We start from the raw sequence: 19,502 nt of genomic DNA, 5'->3' as shown, positions 1-19,502 counted from the left end.
ATAATAATAATAATTATTATTATTAGTAGTAGTAGTAGTAGTAGTATCTAAATACAACGCCGTAGTGTGATTAGAATAATGTTGCTTTTTTGTTTTTGTTTTCCAAAATAAAGTTTTAATATTATGACAATTAAATAAAAACTTCGTTTAGTTTTAGTGAGCTTCAAAAATATAATTTATTTATTTTATTTTATTCTTTTATCAGCTTGTGGCAACTACAGTAAGTCAAGCGAGGAGGAGGAGGAGGAGGAGGAGGAGTGAGAAGCGAGAAGCATCTTCCTCTCCCTGGTGCTTCACACTCTCCAAGGAAACCGCGATGGAGACACGATGACACGGAGCGGGCTGTTTCAGAGAACCCTGGATGGAGTGCCCTTAACCGCCGACCACTTTTCTTTCCGGGCACGTTTTCTCAACGACATATGTGAAAGAGGGGCGTGCTTATTATGACGAAAATAGTCGGCGTTTGTGGAGAATTAGAACAAACGAGGGTGCTTCTTCTATGCGACCAACTTCCTGTGCTTCGTCTGCTTTTCTTCTTCATATCCTTTTTTCTTAGTGATTTTTTTCAAATATTTTATTTATTTATTTATGTATTTATTTAACGAACACATTCGTCCTTTCAACAAAATGTTGAATTTGGCGCTCTTTGTCTTGAAAAGCTCTTTTAGGATGTCTAGCTTGCTTTTCCTGGTCGTGTAAGGTGGACGCGACGAAAAAAGGAAAAATAAAAACAACCAACATTCTCATAGACATTATGACACAATATTTACACCAAAACGTTTGTTGTCACACGCCAATGCGCATGCGCGGTGGTGGACGGCGTTAGCTCGCCGCCTGACAGCCACAGCCGTCCTACCCGGGCTGTCAGCGATGTAGGCGCGCGAGTAGGAGAAAACACGGGAGGGCGGACATGGCTAAAAAGTGTCCTCGGCGCGGCGTGAAGACGATTTCACTGGTGGACACGCTGGTGAAAATAGGCCGACCGTAAAGTGTCAAGCATGTCCGGGACAGCCGACGGCGCAGAGGGAGCAGTGTCCAAAGTGCAAGTGAAGAGGGAGATCAAGACCATCGTGGACAATTTGGAGACCATCCTGGGTGACCTCAAGGATGTGGCCAAGGAGCTCAAAGAGGTAAGCGCGCACACACAGACAGTGTACACTCTTCATCATGTGTGTCTTTTAATGGATGCTGGTAATGTAACCACTCTTATGACACACATACACAAGCTTCTTGCTACTCCCCACCCCGCTCCGAAAAACATGTGGCACAGGAGGAGGTGTCAAGCCCCCCCATGACTTTCATACACATATACAGGCTTTGAGGAAAGTGGGACTGCATTCATTTCTAATGGTTTTTACATCACGTTTCATCATCACCCAGGCACAGTGTTGGACCACCTGCCGACTGCAAGCTCAACCCCCGTCCCTCTCTTTTCTCTACTTCCTACACTGGTATTCATCATCTCTTATTGTAGTCCTCTTGTCAAAAGATCACAACTCTTCATGAAGCCCTGCAGACATTCAAGCGCAACTTCTGCTGCTTTTATGTCCTGCAACTTTTTGCTTCTTTTTTTTCCCTCCATGTCTCCCACCAAGCACTGGAGATAAATAAGAGCACGAAGGCGCTGCAATCAATCTTGTGTTGTTTTGTGCATGTGTTCTTCCCTTTCTCCCTCCTTTTCTCTCCTCATTTCCCCCCCTTTGTTGCTCGCAGGAAATTGTGCAGAGCATCATTTGTTCGGACACCACGCAAGCTGAAAAGACGCCTCAAGGGGCTGTTGCTATCAATGCCAACGTTGGCCTATAATCCATTTGAAATGCACGTATCTGTTAGACAGGGTGCTGGATGCGAGCCTCGTTCTGAGGAGGCACCCTGCACAGATGCTTGGCACAGGCCCGGGATGGTGGCTGGCCTACAGCAGCGGCTGCACGCTGGGATACCGCGCTCACGTCTTGCACGTGTCCCAACAAATTATCCCTTTTAGGAGCGAGGCGAAAGTTAAGCTCCATTACTTTATCTGGCCGGGCCTTTGCATGATCCGCCTTTTTGGCGCTCGCTCTGTTTCTCATCTTGTCGGTCTAAACACAATTTGTAGCACAAGTCTTGATTGAGATGGGGATTTACGGGAGTACTGTATTTAACTCATTCACTCGCAGCCATTTTCAATGAAGCGACCCCCTTCACTCCTGGCTGTTTTAATGGATTTTGACTGATTTTGCAACGCCCACAGAATATTGTTGTGGTCTATTGCTGGTCTGTTTAAAACAGTAGGGAAAAGAGGTTTCTGCAATATGGCCCTGGTTGAGCTCTTATACTCTGCTCCCACCTGCTGGCCGTTTATGCAATAACTACCATTGCTTCAAGCATTCTCTTCAGTTCATAGGCTGCATCAAAGCCTTCTGTATACTCTAGCATAAAAAAACAAAAAAACAAAAACAAACTATAAATACATGTTTGAGAGCATAGTAATATTTAAAATAGAACGTATTTATACGTTTTTGGGAGCAAATGAGTTTAAAAAAAAAAGAAAGAATGACAGACAGTTGTTGTTGCTGTAATTTTTATGAATCCTTCAGAGAAAAGTACATTTGGTTTCAAAAGTGAACAATCAAATGAGTGTCTGATTTTGTCACTGTTCTGTTCTGTATAACGGGACACAATCTTGGGCCCTTATGTGTCAAAAGCAATTCTGTCACTCCAGATGCTGGATTATTACATATCTAATTATCTGCTGTGACCCTGTGTGAAAGTGCACACAGTTCTCACTTTCCTTCTTCTGTTAAGGCTCTAATGGGACAATTTTGTGGAAAAAGAGACTTCTGACTCAAGTTTTCAAACCCGTTTGCCAGGGTTTTTCTTGATTGTCTTTAGGCTGTTTGGACACCCTTATTGGAGTCTATCCACACATTCATCCATCTATCAATTCACCTGTTTATCCAGTTTCAATAGTTCTTGTTTTTAATGTGTCACAGGTGAGCTGGAGCCTATCGCAGCAGAATTTGGGCAAGAGGGCGTGTTTTGAGAATTTTGGGACGCTACATAGAAAGGCTGAAGGATAGATTGAAACCCAAACCTTGGAACTGTGAAGCCGGTGGTCTGACCGTCCGATGTGCTAACCACTAGATCCAACATTTTGCCGTGATGGGCTTTATGATCATTTTAAAAGTTACACACCCGTCCGTCGTCATAAAGAAATTGAGCCACAAGGTTGAAGTGACTGCTTGTAAGAGCACAGAGACATCGATATGGCAAAGACTACAAAAGAATTATCCTGGACTTGATGTACCTAAAAGAACACTGTGGTCCCTTCCAGCCTTCAATCATCACTGGCTGACATTAAACACACTGTGTTGTTGTTCCCTTGTCAAGCAGTGCAAGGTGTATCTCAAAAGATGGATTCCATGCTGAGCTCATCTTATTTTCAAAATCAAGATTGAGTTTTACCAAAAAATGGACAAAAATCTGCTGACAAATAATGTTGCTGTGCTGGCACAGGAATAAGCCTTTTTTATTCAAGACGGTGCATGATATGCTGCTCTCTGCTATGCCTGACTGAACTCAGGGAGAAGAAAAAAGAAGTGGAACAGAAATGCAGACAAATAGAGAACCTATGTTGGTATCGTGTGATCAAACCATAGGAGTGGATAAAAACTAAAGTGGTCTGGTTGGCTTTTATATGTCATACGGAAAGCTCAGAGTGGTTAGGGGTAATTTGACCGAAAATAAGCCTCTTCTTTATTCAAGACAGTGTACAGTCTGCCGCCACTGCTGCATTTGCCTTACTGAACTCAGGAAGAAAAAAAAGAACACATTGAACAGTAATGATTTAGCATAAATCTATGGACAGTAAAAGCCAAATGGGTGCATCACATGATCTATCTTCAAGCTGACTGCCTGGAGCAAACGAGCAATCAGTACGGAAGAGCCTTTGTGAAAAAGGTGACCAAGAATGATCAACTTGGCTGAGCTCTGGAGATCTTGTGTGGAGATGGGAGAATGTTCCCAAAGGACAACCAGAAGAGCAATCCTTCATCTGAGCTTCAAGGCACCGATGAAATCGTCTCTGCAGTGCAAGACACATGAAAGCTGTGTGTTAATGTCTGCAAGGCTTCTTCTTAGAGTTGTGATCTTTTTACAAGGAAACCCACAATACGATGGTGACGATAAGGGGTGGTGATAAGATTTTCAATCAGCTTTATTGACTGTTTTACTCTTGATGTCACACATTTCTGTGGATAAATGGGTCAGATGAAGATGAAGTCATAAGATCAAGCTACCATTCCTGTTGTGGTCACTGTGCAGGTTTTTCAACACAGTACTGTGGATTTAGGTTCTAGTCTTCGCTTTGTGTTTCTCCTCTTGCTCATGAAAAAAATTGTGTTGGAAAGGAGATGTAGTGTAATGGCGGAACTGCAGCTTTTAAACATCAAAAGACCTGGGTTTTAATGCGGGCTGAGGGTTCTCCACCTCTTAAATGTGGAGGGTCCTCTATGTACAAATGGTGTCAAAAGTGTGATAGTCAACCGACCCATGTGACTCCTGCGTACTTGACCCCAAATATGGAGTCGGACCCGCTTTCAGAAGTGTGAGATTTTACAAGCATTGTCAATTCAACTCAGTAGACCGCAATAGACTTAAAAGCAACATGAACAGCTACACAAAACAAAGCATACAAAAATAGAGTAATGTTTCCCAGGACTGTGTTTATGTAATTTTAGCTCATTTTAACAAAATGCTGCCTTTGTGAATATTCCCATTGATGCTAAAGCACTGAACAGCCTCAGATAATAGCCGTTCTACTGCTTTGTGTTCCGACACACTTGTTGTTGTGCCTTTGTTTGCCTCTTGATTGCCAAAAATTGAAGTCTGGTTGAGTATTTTTTAATATTTCTCTTTTTCTCTTACATTGTATAGTCTGCTGAGATACTTACTCTGTGTGTTTACCACACAATAGGCAGTGAATTTGTCTGGATAAGTCACTCTTTCTAAATCACTCCCTTCTTGGCCTAATTTCCTCTCATGGTGTTCATTGGATTCTCCCACAATGCATTTTTCTCATCTCCTTTTCCACCTTGGCACACTATGCACAGAACCAAGACTGATCATCTTACTGTCATTTTATGTAGCTTGCAGAGCTGCTATCTGATATTTGCAACGTTCTCTACTCTTTGGAAGCGGTTTGTCTGGCAGTCAAGGCTACACTACAATCTGTGATCCAAACGACACTGCAACTACAGCAATTTTTTCCCATGTTTATTATTTCATCATGACTAAAAATTATTTTGCTGGATTTGGATCAAATTTAGACTGTTGCTTCGGTAAAATTGGGTAAATTGAACATGATCTGGAATCACATTTGGAATCCCAACTAGAGGGAGGTCTGCCCGTCAGTGTCAAGATTAGCGTTAATCTTGATGGTATAGAAAATTAATTATAGATTTATTTGACTCTATTTGTCTGCAATCCATGCCAGCCTAGAATAGTAGCTGTTAGGGGTGTTAAAAAAAATCGATTCGGCAATATATCGCGATACTACATCGCGCAATTCTCGAATCGATTTTTATTTTATTTATTTTTTATTTTTTTTTAAAGAGCTCAGAATTGTTCATTCGGTAGTCTTACCGATCCAACGTCTTATCATTTTTTTTTATTTTATTATTATTATTTTTTTTTGTGTGAATCGATTTTTAAACTTCCATTTTTAATGGAAAAATATTCAACAAAACGTCTGACTTCGGGTTAGGATTCACACCTTGAGCATGGAAGAATGTTATATGAACGGAACATTAAGCCTTAATATTTTATTTTAATGCTGTTCAAATATGAAACAGATTACAACCTCTATAAGACTGAAATTTCAGATAAATAAATAATACATTTTCATATAAATCTTACACTCTACAAGCTTACTGATTAGTATTTTCTAAATTTGAATGAAAAAAAATCGCAACAATCGACTTATAAATTCGTATCGGGATTAATCGGTATCGAATCGAATCGTGACCTGTGAATCGTGATACGAATCGAATCGTCAGGTACTAGGCAATTCACAATTTCACACCCCTAGTAGCTGTAATGTCAAACCACGTTCTGGATCTAATCCAAATTACACATTCAGAGGCAAATTAAACTTGTCATGGAAAATCCGATCTGATGTAGTAGGGTGCTTATAGCTGTCAAGTGATAAAGTTTCAACAAAATTCCATTTGTCTATATTCATATCAATATATATCACACCACCTTAAACCTGGATCTGATCCAGATTGTCTGTTTAGTTGTCAGATCAGGTTTTAGTGTGTTTGTAGATCTTAAGAGCTCAAGAGAAGAATTCCTTCTGGATTCACGTCTGTGTCCTTTCACCTTTTCTATCAGCAGCTCTGAGTTACAAATGACATTTCCATGCTGGATGTTGTCGCTTTTGCCGCTTTCTTCGCTTGTGATGCTGAATGGGATTGTTGCGGTCCATCAATCAGGTGCGGGTCTGGCAGGCTCATGGCCGTCCCCATAAATTGCAGAGATATTTCTCTTTCTCCCCACAGTGCGGTTGTCAGTGTGATATCTCAATCGATTTTTAATCTCCCGAATCAGCCTCCTCAATCAAAGTGTAGCCATTTAAACTTTGAGCTTTTCAACGCATGGATAGGAATGAGGAGACAATAATGCTCATTAATGCTACAGTTTTCTTGGCCAAGAATGTTTATGATGTGACACGTCCTGTCTTCTCCAGGTCGTCCACGATATCGACACCCTGACGTGTGACCTGCAGCTGGAGGAGGACGGCCTGACGGACAGCTCCAAGACGGACACGCTCAACTCCAGCTCCAGTTCCACCGCCACCACCACCACCACGGCGTCCAGCCTGGAGAAGATGAAGCTGTTCGCCGACGACTGCCTCTTCATCCCGCCGGCTCCCGTCGTACCGCTCCTCGCCCTCCCTCCCGCCGTCCTGACCGTACACAAGAAGGCGCACCCGCCCTTGCCGCCTCCCAGACTCACCTCGGTGAGAGCCGAGGATCACAACGGGAAGAATCTGCCTCATCCGACGTTGGTGCTATCAGGGAATTTATCCAAGGCTAACGGATCCTTATTGAAGAACGGTGGCGTTTTTTCGTTGAAGCCGAACCGGGATTTATTCTCCCCGACGTCGTGTTTCATTACCAATGACAGCGGTGTCTCGGAGTCGAGCCTGGTTCCCACACTGCCCAGACCCATGCCCCTTCTGCGCCACGAAAAGAACAAATGCCCCAAGGCCCCCGGCAGGGAGCCCCGCGAGAGGGAGCGTGTCCGTTTCAGCGAGAAGGTCCAGTACCACGGTTACTGTCCGGACTGTGACCTGCAGTATGACGTGGATGACTCAGAGCTGCACTTGCAGTCCGAGCTGAACGAAATGCGGCTCAGTCCTGTGCACTACTGCTCCTCTTCCTCCCCTCCTCCTCTTCCTCACGAACTAATGCTGGAGAACGGCGGCCTCCCGGTCAGCCACAGTTTTCCCCCCAAGGCCAACACTTCCCCCCTTCCGCCTTGCGTCCCTCCCCACCCGGGTCCCCTCAAACCCCAGAAAACAATCCTACGCAAATCGACCACAACCACGGTTTGACGACAAGCCCCCGTGACCTGTCTGACATACGCAATCCTGAATCATTCATAGTGTTTTCTACTTAGTGAGCGCCTTCTACTCCAGTCCAATTTTTCGGATTATTCAAACAGCGAGGCCGGAAAATGGTAGACAAAGGAGGCGAAATATAAGCGGAATGGAGCGAGTGGCATCACCATGGATTCCGAGACGTATGCACACAGACTTAGACCAAGCGGTGAGTTTGTGTGTTTGTGAAAGTGTGTTTGTCACAAGGAGGAACAAAGGGGCAATTGCATATGTGCAGTGATGCATGTTTGGCTGCATAGAAGTTTATTTGTTTATGAATGTTCATGTTTGACTTTATTTGTGGTGATTCATATGGTTAGCACGTCTGCCTCACAGTTACGAATCTTGGCTCGGGACTTTCTGTGTGCAGTTCATGTTGCCTGTGATTGACTGGTGACCATTTCTGAGTATATTGTGACTTTTCTTAAGCTACAATCCTAATGAAGACAGGTGGTATATAAAATAGATGGATGTTAGTCAAATGATGAGTGAAATATAGAGATGTTAATATTTTAGAAGAGAGTGGGCTGACTGTGCTAAATCCCAAGGGTATCTGTGTCTTTATGGAGGCCCCTGGTACTAACGAGTCTATGGAAGTTATATCAGAGAACCACTGATTAATTCATGCTCTCATGGCGCAAATAAGGAAATCTGCTTCCCTTGCATTTTAGATCTTCTCGGACACAAAAATAACCAAGGTGTCTAGATGACATTAACTCCGTAGTTTAGCTGTAGAATAGTCTTTCAGCTACTTTTGCAGTCTTCCATCAGATGTTATTAAAACAATAATAAAAGAAAAAATCAGTTGTTTTGATGTGGAGCAGTCTGCAACCTGCGACTCTTTAGTCCTTCTACTTTGGTTTCCTGTGGATCTCTCTGTGGATAGTAGAATTTTTTTAAAAAACTTATTTATTTGTATTTTTTTAGATAAAATACTCTTCAAATAAATTAATGATTTAGATTAAAAATGAATAATTAAATATCCCCAAAAAGTCAGTTCAAATTTTGAAGTTGCCAGAAAAAGATGAAAATGTTTTGAAAAAATTAATTAGAAATGTCCAAAAAGTGACCAGAGAATGTCCAAAAAGGAAGAGGAAAATCATAAATTTACCAGGTACTTGAAATTGAAAAAAAAAAAAATGTCAGAGAATTGAATAAAAAAAGGCAGAAAAGAAAATGTTCAAAAAGTAACCTAAAGTGTCCAAAAACAAAAGGAAGGCATAACTACCATAAATATTTCTGTAATTGCCAAAAAAAAGTCAGAAAACGTACTTTAAAAAAATTAAAGGCAGAAAAGAAAACGTTCAAAAAGTAACAATAAAATATCCAAAAACAAAAGAAATCCCGAAAATTATCATAAAATGTACCCAAAATTGCCACCAAAAAAGTCAGAAAAATATATTTAAAAAAAAAAAAAGCAGAAAGGCAAATGTTTGAAAAGTAACTATAAAATGTCCAAAAACAAAAAAGAAATCCTGAAAATTACCATAAAATGTCCACAAAATTGCGAAAAATATCATAAAACTGCTAGCAAAAAAGGCAGAGAAAAATGTAAATAAATAAATAAATATTAGCCATGAAATGTCCAAATAAAATTGTCAAAAATGTCATAAATTTAACAGAAAGGCAGAAAAGTCTAAAAATGTATGAAAAATTACAACACCAAAAAAAAAAAAAAGTTAAAGACAAACAGTAGAAGAAAATGAATGTCAAAATATTGGATGTTGCATATTTTTCTGTTGTGATGCAGCTCTAATTAGCACTGTCTTAGGCTCTCCGTACATTAGACTAACACTAATACACTGTTTCCTTCATCAAAATCTTCAAATGTTTTGCGGCTCCAGAAACATTTTAGATTATTCGGCCATTACATGAAAGGTTGCTGACATCTGGCGTAAAGAAACAACTGCCAAAGTTTGAATTTAAAGCTACCGCTACAATCTTGTCAGGTTTGCAAAATCAATTGATCATTTTGCACTGACAAGTAACTGTGGTGGATTTTCCATTGTTTTTTTTGTTTTTTTTCCACCCTGGTTAGAACTTTCAGAAAGGAAATGATCGATAGCCTAGCTGCCTCTGCAACCTTGTGCTGTTAGATGTTGTTGAAAATGAACGGTCTTGAAGATAATTGGCAGAAAATGGAGTCTCTACAGAGCTCTGACAAGTAATGTGTACCCACTGATTTCACCTTGGATCAACCTCTCCAAACTATGACTCGGCAAATACGGTTTGAAGATGATTGGAAGAAAATTGAGCCCCTATCTGCCTCTGACAAGAAATGTGCACCCATCCTAATGCCGTAATCTTGCTTTGGATATTGGATATGCAAAATCCATCATTTTCTTGCCTTGACATAAACAAATATCAATTCCGTAAAGTTTGAGGATAATTGCTTTCAAATTGTGCCTGGCAAAGGTCTGCAACAAAGGAAGTAAGGTCATCAGATCTCATCATCTATCGAGCAAACGAGGCGGAAAGCATTCATTTCCTCATAAAGCTAACGTAACATCACAGCTAAGCATTAGCTTTCATGTTTAATAGCGCTGCTGTGAACTGTGTGCATGTGACTTTCTAAATTGAGCGCGGAGGTGTGTACGTGTGTGTAAAAAACATGTCCAGCGGGCCGAGTTGGGGAGACAGCAGCCCCTGGAGCGGGCTGAGAATAGTAGCACCTTCCTTGCGGTGATGCCCTTAATTAGCTGCATTAGTCTACAGCAGATAACGCAAAGAGCCTCACACGACCTTTGCGCTGACATCAGGCGCGACTCAGCTAGAACCGCTGCACATTTTTCATCCCAAACGAGGGGAGAGACAAGGAATAAACTGAAGTAAATCATGACGGAGTCAGAAATGTGGGGCAAATGCTGTGGCTTTTAGGAGCGGCAATGCGTTACATAAACAATTTTCATGTTAATGTTCACCCACATCTGCTGTCTTGTTTGTCCATCTGCCAGCATGATTGCGCAAAAAAAAAAAAACACTGGGCTGCTTAAATTGAACTTAATGGAATGATGCTGTGTGGTGCGAGTACATTGTTACGTATCCAGGAATTTGACCTACTACTCGATGTTAGAGTTTAGCTGCACATCTGTGGCTATTAATAGAGGTGTATAATATTCACTTGCACTCTTGCCTTCTATTGCGTCAGAAAGAAATAGCAACAAATCTGAATCACATGCTAAAGCACACTGGTGAACACAATGTAGTAAATAAAACGTAAATCACCTTTTTAGCGACCTCTTAACCAAAGTCAGCTGGGGTACGATCAAGATTACTCGTGATTTTAAGAACAATAAAATTGTAGTTGTTGTTCAGGGGAATAAAAAGACAGGAGGAAAATGATTGCATTAGATGTGACAATGTCTAAATTTTTACAACCTGACGTTTGGCTATATTGGAAACGGGGAATTGGACTAATGCACAGACACATTAGGGCTGGTTCATAAAACCATAAATTGGTTATTTTAATATTTCTTTTTCCCATAACTTCATACGAAAATAGAATTTTATAGGCCAATTTTTAAAATAGAATTTTAATGGCTAATTTTTTAAATAGAATTTTCAAGTCCAATTTTTTTCTTTGTATCTTACTGTTTTCTTGAAATTTACTGTTTGCATGATTATAAACGTATTTCTTACATTTGTGAAAGACTGACTTATTGCATTAATTATAAGCTAATTCTGAATCTATTTAATTAATATTTACAATTATTGAATTAGAATTATGACAATATTTTCATCTCATCCTTGTTGATGTCAATGTTTGTGCAACAGTTAAATGATTATAACACGTTAATTTCATTAATAAACTAAATTATTTAAGCCAGGGGTGGCAAACTGCGGTCCTCGAGGGCCGGAGTCCTGCAGGTTTTATAGATTTCCCTACTCGAAGTGCAGCTGATTCCAATTAACAGGCTCGTTATCAGGATTCTGCAGAGCTTGCTGATGAGCTGATCATGAATCAGCTGTGTTGAAGAAGGGAAATATCCAAAACCAGCAGGAATGCGGCCCTCGAGGACCGGATCTCGCCACCCCTGATTTAAGCGGTTACTGCCGACGCAAAATTTGCGTTTGTGGTTGTTATGTCCTTGTTATATATTAGGAAGAATTGATGTTCTATAGTTAATATCGGATTGAAATGAATTGAATCGGAATTGAATAGATTGAGGACAATTTCATCGCTACGCCGTTACACTTTTTGTCCAAAAATCTTGAGTGAGTTTAGCGAGAGTCGACATATGTGTCACCCAGCACTAGGCAGGTCTACCATCTGCAGACATTGGGTGGCAGACAGGTGTTTCCACATGTGCTGCTGCGGCTCTTAGTGCCTCCACAAAGAGATGGCTGCAGGTCAAGGTGACGGCGGTGGCTGCCAAATTGGACAGGTGCAAGACTTCAAAGACGCATCAGGCTTATGTTTTTTCTTCCGAGGATGGAAAATGTCCAACTGCGCCATCTGCTCAGATCTGGCAGTACCGTGCAGCCTCTTCCAGTGTGGCGAGGTCTGATCCCAAATAGCCTTTTGTCACACATTTGCAGTCTGATGTTATGTAAATATAGCAGCCGGCGTGGTTTATTATAGTGGAACCTCCGAAGCTCCAAATATGGCATCTTCTGTGATGCTGATTTACTTCCAAGTTGTTCGTGTTTCAAAAAACATTACAGTATGCAATAATGTAGTAGATGAAATAATTTGCTCCTGGCTCAAATAATGGTTAAACCTTTAATAAGTGTAACATTTTGTGCTGCACATTTGTCAGGGCATTTCACAACTTGCTGAATTACTATCTAGCTGAAATGATCCCAAACTTTGGGCATCATGTTTTTTACGCACTTGCATCTTCTGGCTGTGTGCCATCATGACAACTTATTTTTTACTTGGATTGGTGTGTGTATGCAGTAAAGTAACATTAATCGGTGTGGAAGAATGACCACTGCACTGCAATGCTTTGAGTCAGAGATTTTGCTTTGATGTTTCAAACCTACATTTTTTGACATTATTTATTGTCATACATGTATAGAAGTTATAAAAGTTAGTTGTTATTATGGGAAGGACTTGCTTCTAAATTCCCAATTCGCTAATTTAATTGTGGGGCTTTCTATGAACAAATTTCAGTTGTATTCACTTAACTCATTCACTCCCGGCAATTTTCACAGAAGCAACCCCCTTCACTCTCGGCTGTTTTACTGGATTTTGACTGATTTTTCAAGGTCCACAGAATATTGTGTTCTATTGCTAAAACATAGAACCATCAGGAAAAAAAGTACATTTCTATTTGTTTCAGTTTTGCAGCAATTAGCATTTGAATATAGCTAAGTTTCATTATTGTTCCCAAATCTATTTAGAATTTTGAGTAATTTAGCTTTTTTTTTTTTCAACATGGCCCTGGTTGATCTTTTTTACTCTGCTGCCACTTACTGGCCATTTGAGTAATAACCATTTCTTCAACCGTTCTTTGCAGTTGAGCGGCTGCATCAAAGCCTTATGTATGCTCTAGCATAACAAAAAAAAAAAACATAAAGAAACCTATAAATACGTCTTTGGGACACTTAAAACATTTAAAATAGAACGTATATATACATGTTTTTGGAAGCAAATGAGTTAATATGATATTTCCGGGGGGAAATATATAAAATTTGAACTGTTTTTCCTCACAAGGGTCACAGGGGTGCTGGAGCCTATCCAATCACACCTAGGGACAATCTAGTGTTCAATCAACCTGCCATGCATGTCTTTGAAATATGGGAAGAGACCGGAGTACCCGGAGAAAACCCACACAAGCATGAGGAGAACATGCAAATTCCACCCAGGAAGGCCGAAGCCCGAACTCAATCGCACGTCCTCTGCACTGGGAGGCGGACGTGCTAGCCAATCAGTCACAGTGCCGCCCACTCAATGATTTGAAAACATAACTATAATCAGCAGACCCTTTGCTGCTGCATTCTAGCTATAGAATAGTTATTTTACATTTGTGCAGCCCTGTAAGAATTTGTCGTCACATGGAGGCACATTCAGTTACTGTTATACTGTACTTACTGTTTTTCATTTGATTTTTTTTTTATATTTATGGTCTCAAAGTGTCTCATATCAATTTTCTTTATAACTGATTTTATTAGTATAGGCCAGTGATATGCTATGGTGCATTATGATGCATATAAATTTAGGTTATGTCGCCGCCATAGGAACAGAACTCCAGTGTAAACCAAGGACTTGTAATTGTCTGTGTAGATTTTCAACTATCCGGGTGATAGCCAGCAAAGGTTCAATTGAGGCAAGAAGACTTTTCTTGTTGAGCCCAATTAACCAAAAGGCATCTTCAGGTCTAAAGTTTTGGGTGTCGAGTCCAATTTATGCCTCTGGTGTGTCCCCAGAGGCATTTGTGGTCACAATAGGGTGTTGTCGCCTGATGTGTTTGGTGAACAATCGTCTTGCAGAACAATCAGGCGCCTTCCGGGCCACTCTTCCCGTGGAATGAGACAAACTTTGGGTGTGGGGATGTAAACATATTGCTATAAGCAGGCAATCAGAGATGCCTCAAACCTCATAGATAGCATTTCTAGTTGACGTAGATGGTGTCTTTTGTACCTCTTTTGAACCAGCAGTCCTCCAAAATACAGAATTCGGGCTTCCTTGTCCTCAAGGAATGGAATGTCAATTTTTGTTTTTTTTGTTTTTTTAAAGGGAGACCTTTTGCTATATCGCAGTACGGTGTGTTCTATTTTTGATTAGAGGGTTATAGTCTCACTGTTCCTCCCCCAGGCACTCTTTATGACTGATGTCACATTTTTTTTAGGGGTGTTTAGCTTTCGGTCTACTGGTGTACATTTCAAGCTATTCAGCCTGTTTCTATTTAATTTATATGAATCTGTACACGGAGCAGCAAGCAAGGCTAGTGTATAGCTCATCTGCTTTAGAATCTAATAGGGATGTAACACTATTTTAACGTCGCAATACGATATCACGGTATGAACCTCACGATACGATAATTATTACGATATAGTGGGGAGGATGGTGATATTAAAAAAAAAGAGGTCAAGATATTGTAAAAAAAAAAAAAAAAAGAGCTCATACTAAAAACAAACAAAACAAAACAATATTGCGCTTTTGTACATAACAGCAATGCACATAAAAATACAATCTCTTATAACATTTAATATTGAGGAAATTACTTGCTAATGCATGCACACAGTGAGTTCCTCCACATATTGACACGATTTAACATAGAAGGGCCAAAACATGCCATGTGAAAATTAAACTGCACTGAAAAACTAACCACCAGAGGAACTGCACAAATGGAAATCAATTTGACATTTTTAACAGATGTGTTGCTTTTAATAGCGCGACATGGCGATGACGATATTGTGGCAGTTTTAATATCGCAATATCACGATATTGCCGTTATCGTTACATCCCTAGAATCTAAGATTCTGGGTTTGAATCTCTGCAAGAGATGGATGTCTTCTATAATATGTGCATGTGTCAGTTATTTTATTTATACTAGTAAGACTGTTGATGAACTTGATGTGAAGTGAAAAATATCTAAACCGTTCAGGGTTTATTTGTTTAGACACGCGCTGTCCCTTTCGAGTTCAAATTGCTCACTGATGAATCCAAATCCAACATCTGGATCACGCGTCCGTGCGAATTGAGCCAAGGGGAAGGAAGACAAGACGACACGCGTGTGCGAGATGAAGTGTTGTTTAACAGAGACAGATGCATGTTAGTCGTCGAGATGACGGCTCTCATCAAGGCAAACTATTCCAGTGTTTGTTTACCTTGTACGATTTCAGGCGGTTAAGTCTGGCGCCGTTGTGCTCCCACTGACACGACGCGCTCACACACTTGAATTGAACGGCGCAGCGTGTTCTAAAGGATGGCGTGCAGCCAGTATTCATTGATAGGCACAACACATAAGCACTTTGGCTGCCTTACTAGCTAATGTACTCGTCAGTGGAGAGAGGAAATTGAAACTGTTCATTTCAGCGTTGGAATGAAAAGGCAGTCGTCGACTTTGTTGTTTGTCCTTTTCAGGGCATGTAGGTGGTATTTTCCTTTCTTTCACATTCAGTGGCGTGGACCCTCTAAATGCCAGGATGATGGGTGACCTCCAATTTGTTTGAAGTTTTCAGACTAAATCGAGGCAATACATGGCCCGTTATGTTACATCACTTTAATTATAAATCCAGTTTTTATAGCTACTTTATTGCTTACTTATGGTAGACCGGATCTCGATTTATACCCGTATAATTTTTTGTTGCTAAAGCTCATGTGATAAAACATGGCATTTCTGATAGGGATAGACCGATTATCGGCCAGGGCGATTATCGGTGCTGATATTTGGCAGTTTGACAAATATCGGCAGTGGCCATTTTTTTAATCTGAAGGCCGATAAAGCTGGAATCTCACTGAGCAGTGAATACTTGCGAACGTAGCGAAATTTGGGGTTTTCATCAGGAATTGTAAGATGTTCACACTCACAGACAGTTTTTACTTTTCGTAAACACATTTAGAACATTTTTTCACTGCAAAGATCTTTTGAAACGTTTCACGAACCCTAACAAAACCCCCAAATTAGCTAAATTTGCATGCATTTGTCACTAGATGCAGGGATCTATTTAAATTTCCACTTTGTAAAAAATAGGAACTCCTTACACTTTTTATTTAAAAAAAAATAAATCAAGAAATTGTTAAAATTTTATAAAACGTTATTTACAGTAGAAATTTTTAGGGATCTATTTACTTGCTTTTAATTTTTTTTTTTGCTAATGACCCTGGAAGCTCACTGCAATTTTTGTTATAATTTCTATTGAGCAAGTCTGACAATGTAGTTTAAAAGAAAAAGTTTTTTTTTTTTTTTTTTTTTATTAATTTCACTGCAAATGAATATCGGCTTGCAATATCGGTTATTGACCTCCTTGACTACTAATAATTTGTATCGTATCGGCCTTGAGAAAAAACATATCGGCCTATCACTACTTTTTAGGCACATATTAAATTATAAATACAGTTTTTATAGCTACTTTATCGCTATTGCTTACTTATGGTAGACTGGATCTCGCTTTATACCCGTATAATTTCTGTTGCTAAAGCTCATGTTGTAAAACATGGCATTTCTGATTGGTCCCACAACCCTAATGAGGGCAAATAAGTAGTTCAGGAAATAAATGGATGGATGGATGGACATTAGGTGGGACTTGCTTGTCAGTCAGAGATCTTCCAATCAGTTCTACTAGAACGTCCTTTTATCGTTAATGCTCACAATATTATACAGTACAGTAACTCCCAGAAGTCAAAACTCCCATTCTCAGTTGAACTACTCAATTGGATGGCAGAATGATCGAGACACGGCCGCGGAGTGGTTTTCTGCTAGATGCGGAAGAAGGTCTAATCTGTCCAAAATAGTTTGTACTATTATACTGTCTTGGTGGCCGACACTGCCACAACCATGTGACAATGAATAAACCAACCCGATGATCTTAACTGGTTTCAATTAGATAAGATGCATTGGCTTCTCCCCACACAGAAGATTTTTGGTTATAAATATTGAACATGTTCATTATTAAGACTGTCAACATCTTTTAAGACATACGATTCAGAAGTTTGGCGTCTTGGGTAGGGAAAAGGCAAAATCGGAACAAAAAAACAGCCTGACTTTCTGTGTGTACCCGGCTTAAGTGAATTTATCTTCATCCATCTGTCGAATCTTATCTGCTTTGACCAGAATTTGTTGCGAGCAAGCAGAGTCGCTGGGTGTAACATTCAAGTATTCAGTTAAATGAAACTTTAATTAAAGCCTTTCATCTGAGTCTGAGCCACGTCATGCCTTGTGCAGCAGTGTAAAATTAACTCAGGCAATCCCATTTCTGTGAAATGTTTGCACTGTATCGCAATTTCTTTACATCTTCCGTATTAGCTCCTGGATTTGGGAACGAGTTGGTGGATCTTCACCGCCTCCGTTGTGAGTCAGGACTGAGTCAGCTGTTGACCTACTCCCCACAGCTCTCCGGAGTCCACATCTCGCTTTCCTCACGTCCCAGCCCCTTTTTGACGACGCACGACTCCCACTCGCCAGCAATCTTCCCCGGTACTCTCTGAGCACATTGGCTCCGCCCATACAGTACACGGCGCAGCTCTGGCAGCCTTTCAAACGACGTCTTTCATCAACGAGCCCGTCGCGCTTGTTTGTCTTGCGCGTCCTCCACTCGATGACTTTAAATTACGAACGGAGCCTCTCGCTCATTACGCTTCTGCTGATGAATGACACAGTGGTGCCGCGTGTGTTTTCACTTTGCGATGGAGCGAAGCGATGAAGTGTAAAAGCTAATTGGGCAAATGATTACACCTGCTGCTTCCATAATTAACTAGAACACTGTGCAACCAACACTGTGTCCTCCCAGCGAAGCGACCGCCGGTGAGGAAAATGGCTTGGAAAAATGTTTGAACATTGATAGGCAGTGGACAAAAACACGGGCCGGTACAACCTCTGACCAATTCTGTCTCGTATACGACCCTAATTGAGAGGGTTCTTGCATTGAAATCAGAAATAATCCAGAAAATTCTGTACAGATTTTAGGAATTTATGACACCCAAACATTAGTTGTTTATCTTAGTGTAGGCATAGTGACATCATTTCTGAAGGTTTGAAGAAAGTCAATACTGAGTCAATACTCAATGCTAATCTCACTTGTTTGGATAAATGACTTGGCCATTTCATTAGCATGTCCTTAAAATTGACAAGGTTTTTGCTTTCGCGTCAAAGTTGAAAGCCCAGTCCAGAATGGCGCACCACAGTACCCTGACAAAGAACACAAACCTATGAGTTTGGCTTACTTTTGTCAGATATTATCCAAAATATTGTCATGGTTTGGGTTGGGTTTTTGTTTTTGCTTTTGTCAGGGTTCTGGTTTTGAGTGGGTTTTGTTTGAGTTTATCCTCATGTTTCTTTAAGTTTCAGCCATGGTCTGTGTTTTGTTTTGTTGTCCATGTGTGCCTCCCTTGTCTTGTCAAGCATTGTTATGTCCACCTGTGTTTGACCACACAATTTCATCGTATTAACTTCTGCATAGTTCTCCATTTTTTTAATTGGGCATTTCCCACACATGAGAAGTTTAATTTTTAAAATTGTCGGCTTGACCGTTTTCTGTGATTGGGGGGCAATCGAGGCCCAAATAATGCCCGATTATTGGCATTTGTGTACCCGTTTTAGCTGGTATCTTGGCTCTGTAATTAAAAGGGTCTTCTTGCTTTGCTATAAAAAAAGACTGTTTGACAATCAGAGCGCTTAGCACAGACCATTTACTGAGCTTATCTGACCTCTTGGCTTGGACACCCTTCAAAATCAATAGGGCTCTTGCCCTGACATCCTTGTAAAATGAATACCAGCTTCAGAGCTTAACGTTTGATTTGTCGGCCGTGTCTTAAAAACGTCAAACGGCGCCTCACACTCTCTGTGCCTCTTTGTCTATTTTCCTCCCATTTTGCAACCTGGCAAGTGTATACCGCTCTATAAAAGTGTGCAATAAAGCGCAATAAAGGTGTCAAGAGTGAGCTACGCACAAATGCTTGGGCGGTGAATATTAATTAGCCGCCGTGTCTCGTGCTCGTCGTCGGGGGCGATGCGCTGCCAAGAGCTCGTCTATGTGTTCGTTTTTATCACATTTTAGTGGCCTGATTGAAAAAGACAGTGTTGGAAGCGAATCGTCAAAGGAAAGTAATTGAAGCCTTGTGTGCCTAAAAGTTCGCATAAACGATGTGGAAAGTTCATTAACTTTCAAAGTGGAAATTTGGCTCACTTGACTAATGCTTGTCCTGGCTAGAGAATGAGCGCAAATTCATGCCTGTGTGCACAGTCATAACCAC

At 40.6% G+C, this 19,502-nt stretch overlaps 1 protein-coding gene across 2 annotated transcripts in view; it reads left to right on the top strand.

The window, feature by feature from the left end:
- Nucleotides 1-237: 237 nt before the first annotated feature.
- prr16 (proline rich 16) overlaps nt 238-19,502 on the top strand; it is a 24,780-nt gene continuing 5,515 nt past the window's right edge. For both annotated transcript variants that reach the window (XM_077520753.1, XM_077520752.1), the window contains exons 1-2: nt 238-1,130; nt 6,728-7,811. In XM_077520753.1, coding sequence (XP_077376879.1) covers nt 999-1,130; nt 6,728-7,597 — 1,002 coding nt within the window. In that variant the 5' untranslated portion in view covers nt 238-998 and the 3' untranslated portion in view covers nt 7,598-7,811. The remainder of the gene's footprint in view (nt 1,131-6,727; nt 7,812-19,502) is intronic.

This window comes from Festucalex cinctus, chromosome 5 (assembly GCF_051991245.1).
Source record: "Festucalex cinctus isolate MCC-2025b chromosome 5, RoL_Fcin_1.0, whole genome shotgun sequence".
NCBI classification, from domain to species: Eukaryota; Metazoa; Chordata; class Actinopteri; order Syngnathiformes; family Syngnathidae; genus Festucalex; species Festucalex cinctus.
Note: the sequence above shows the minus strand (reverse complement) of the source record. Positions and strands in the feature narration are given on the sequence as shown.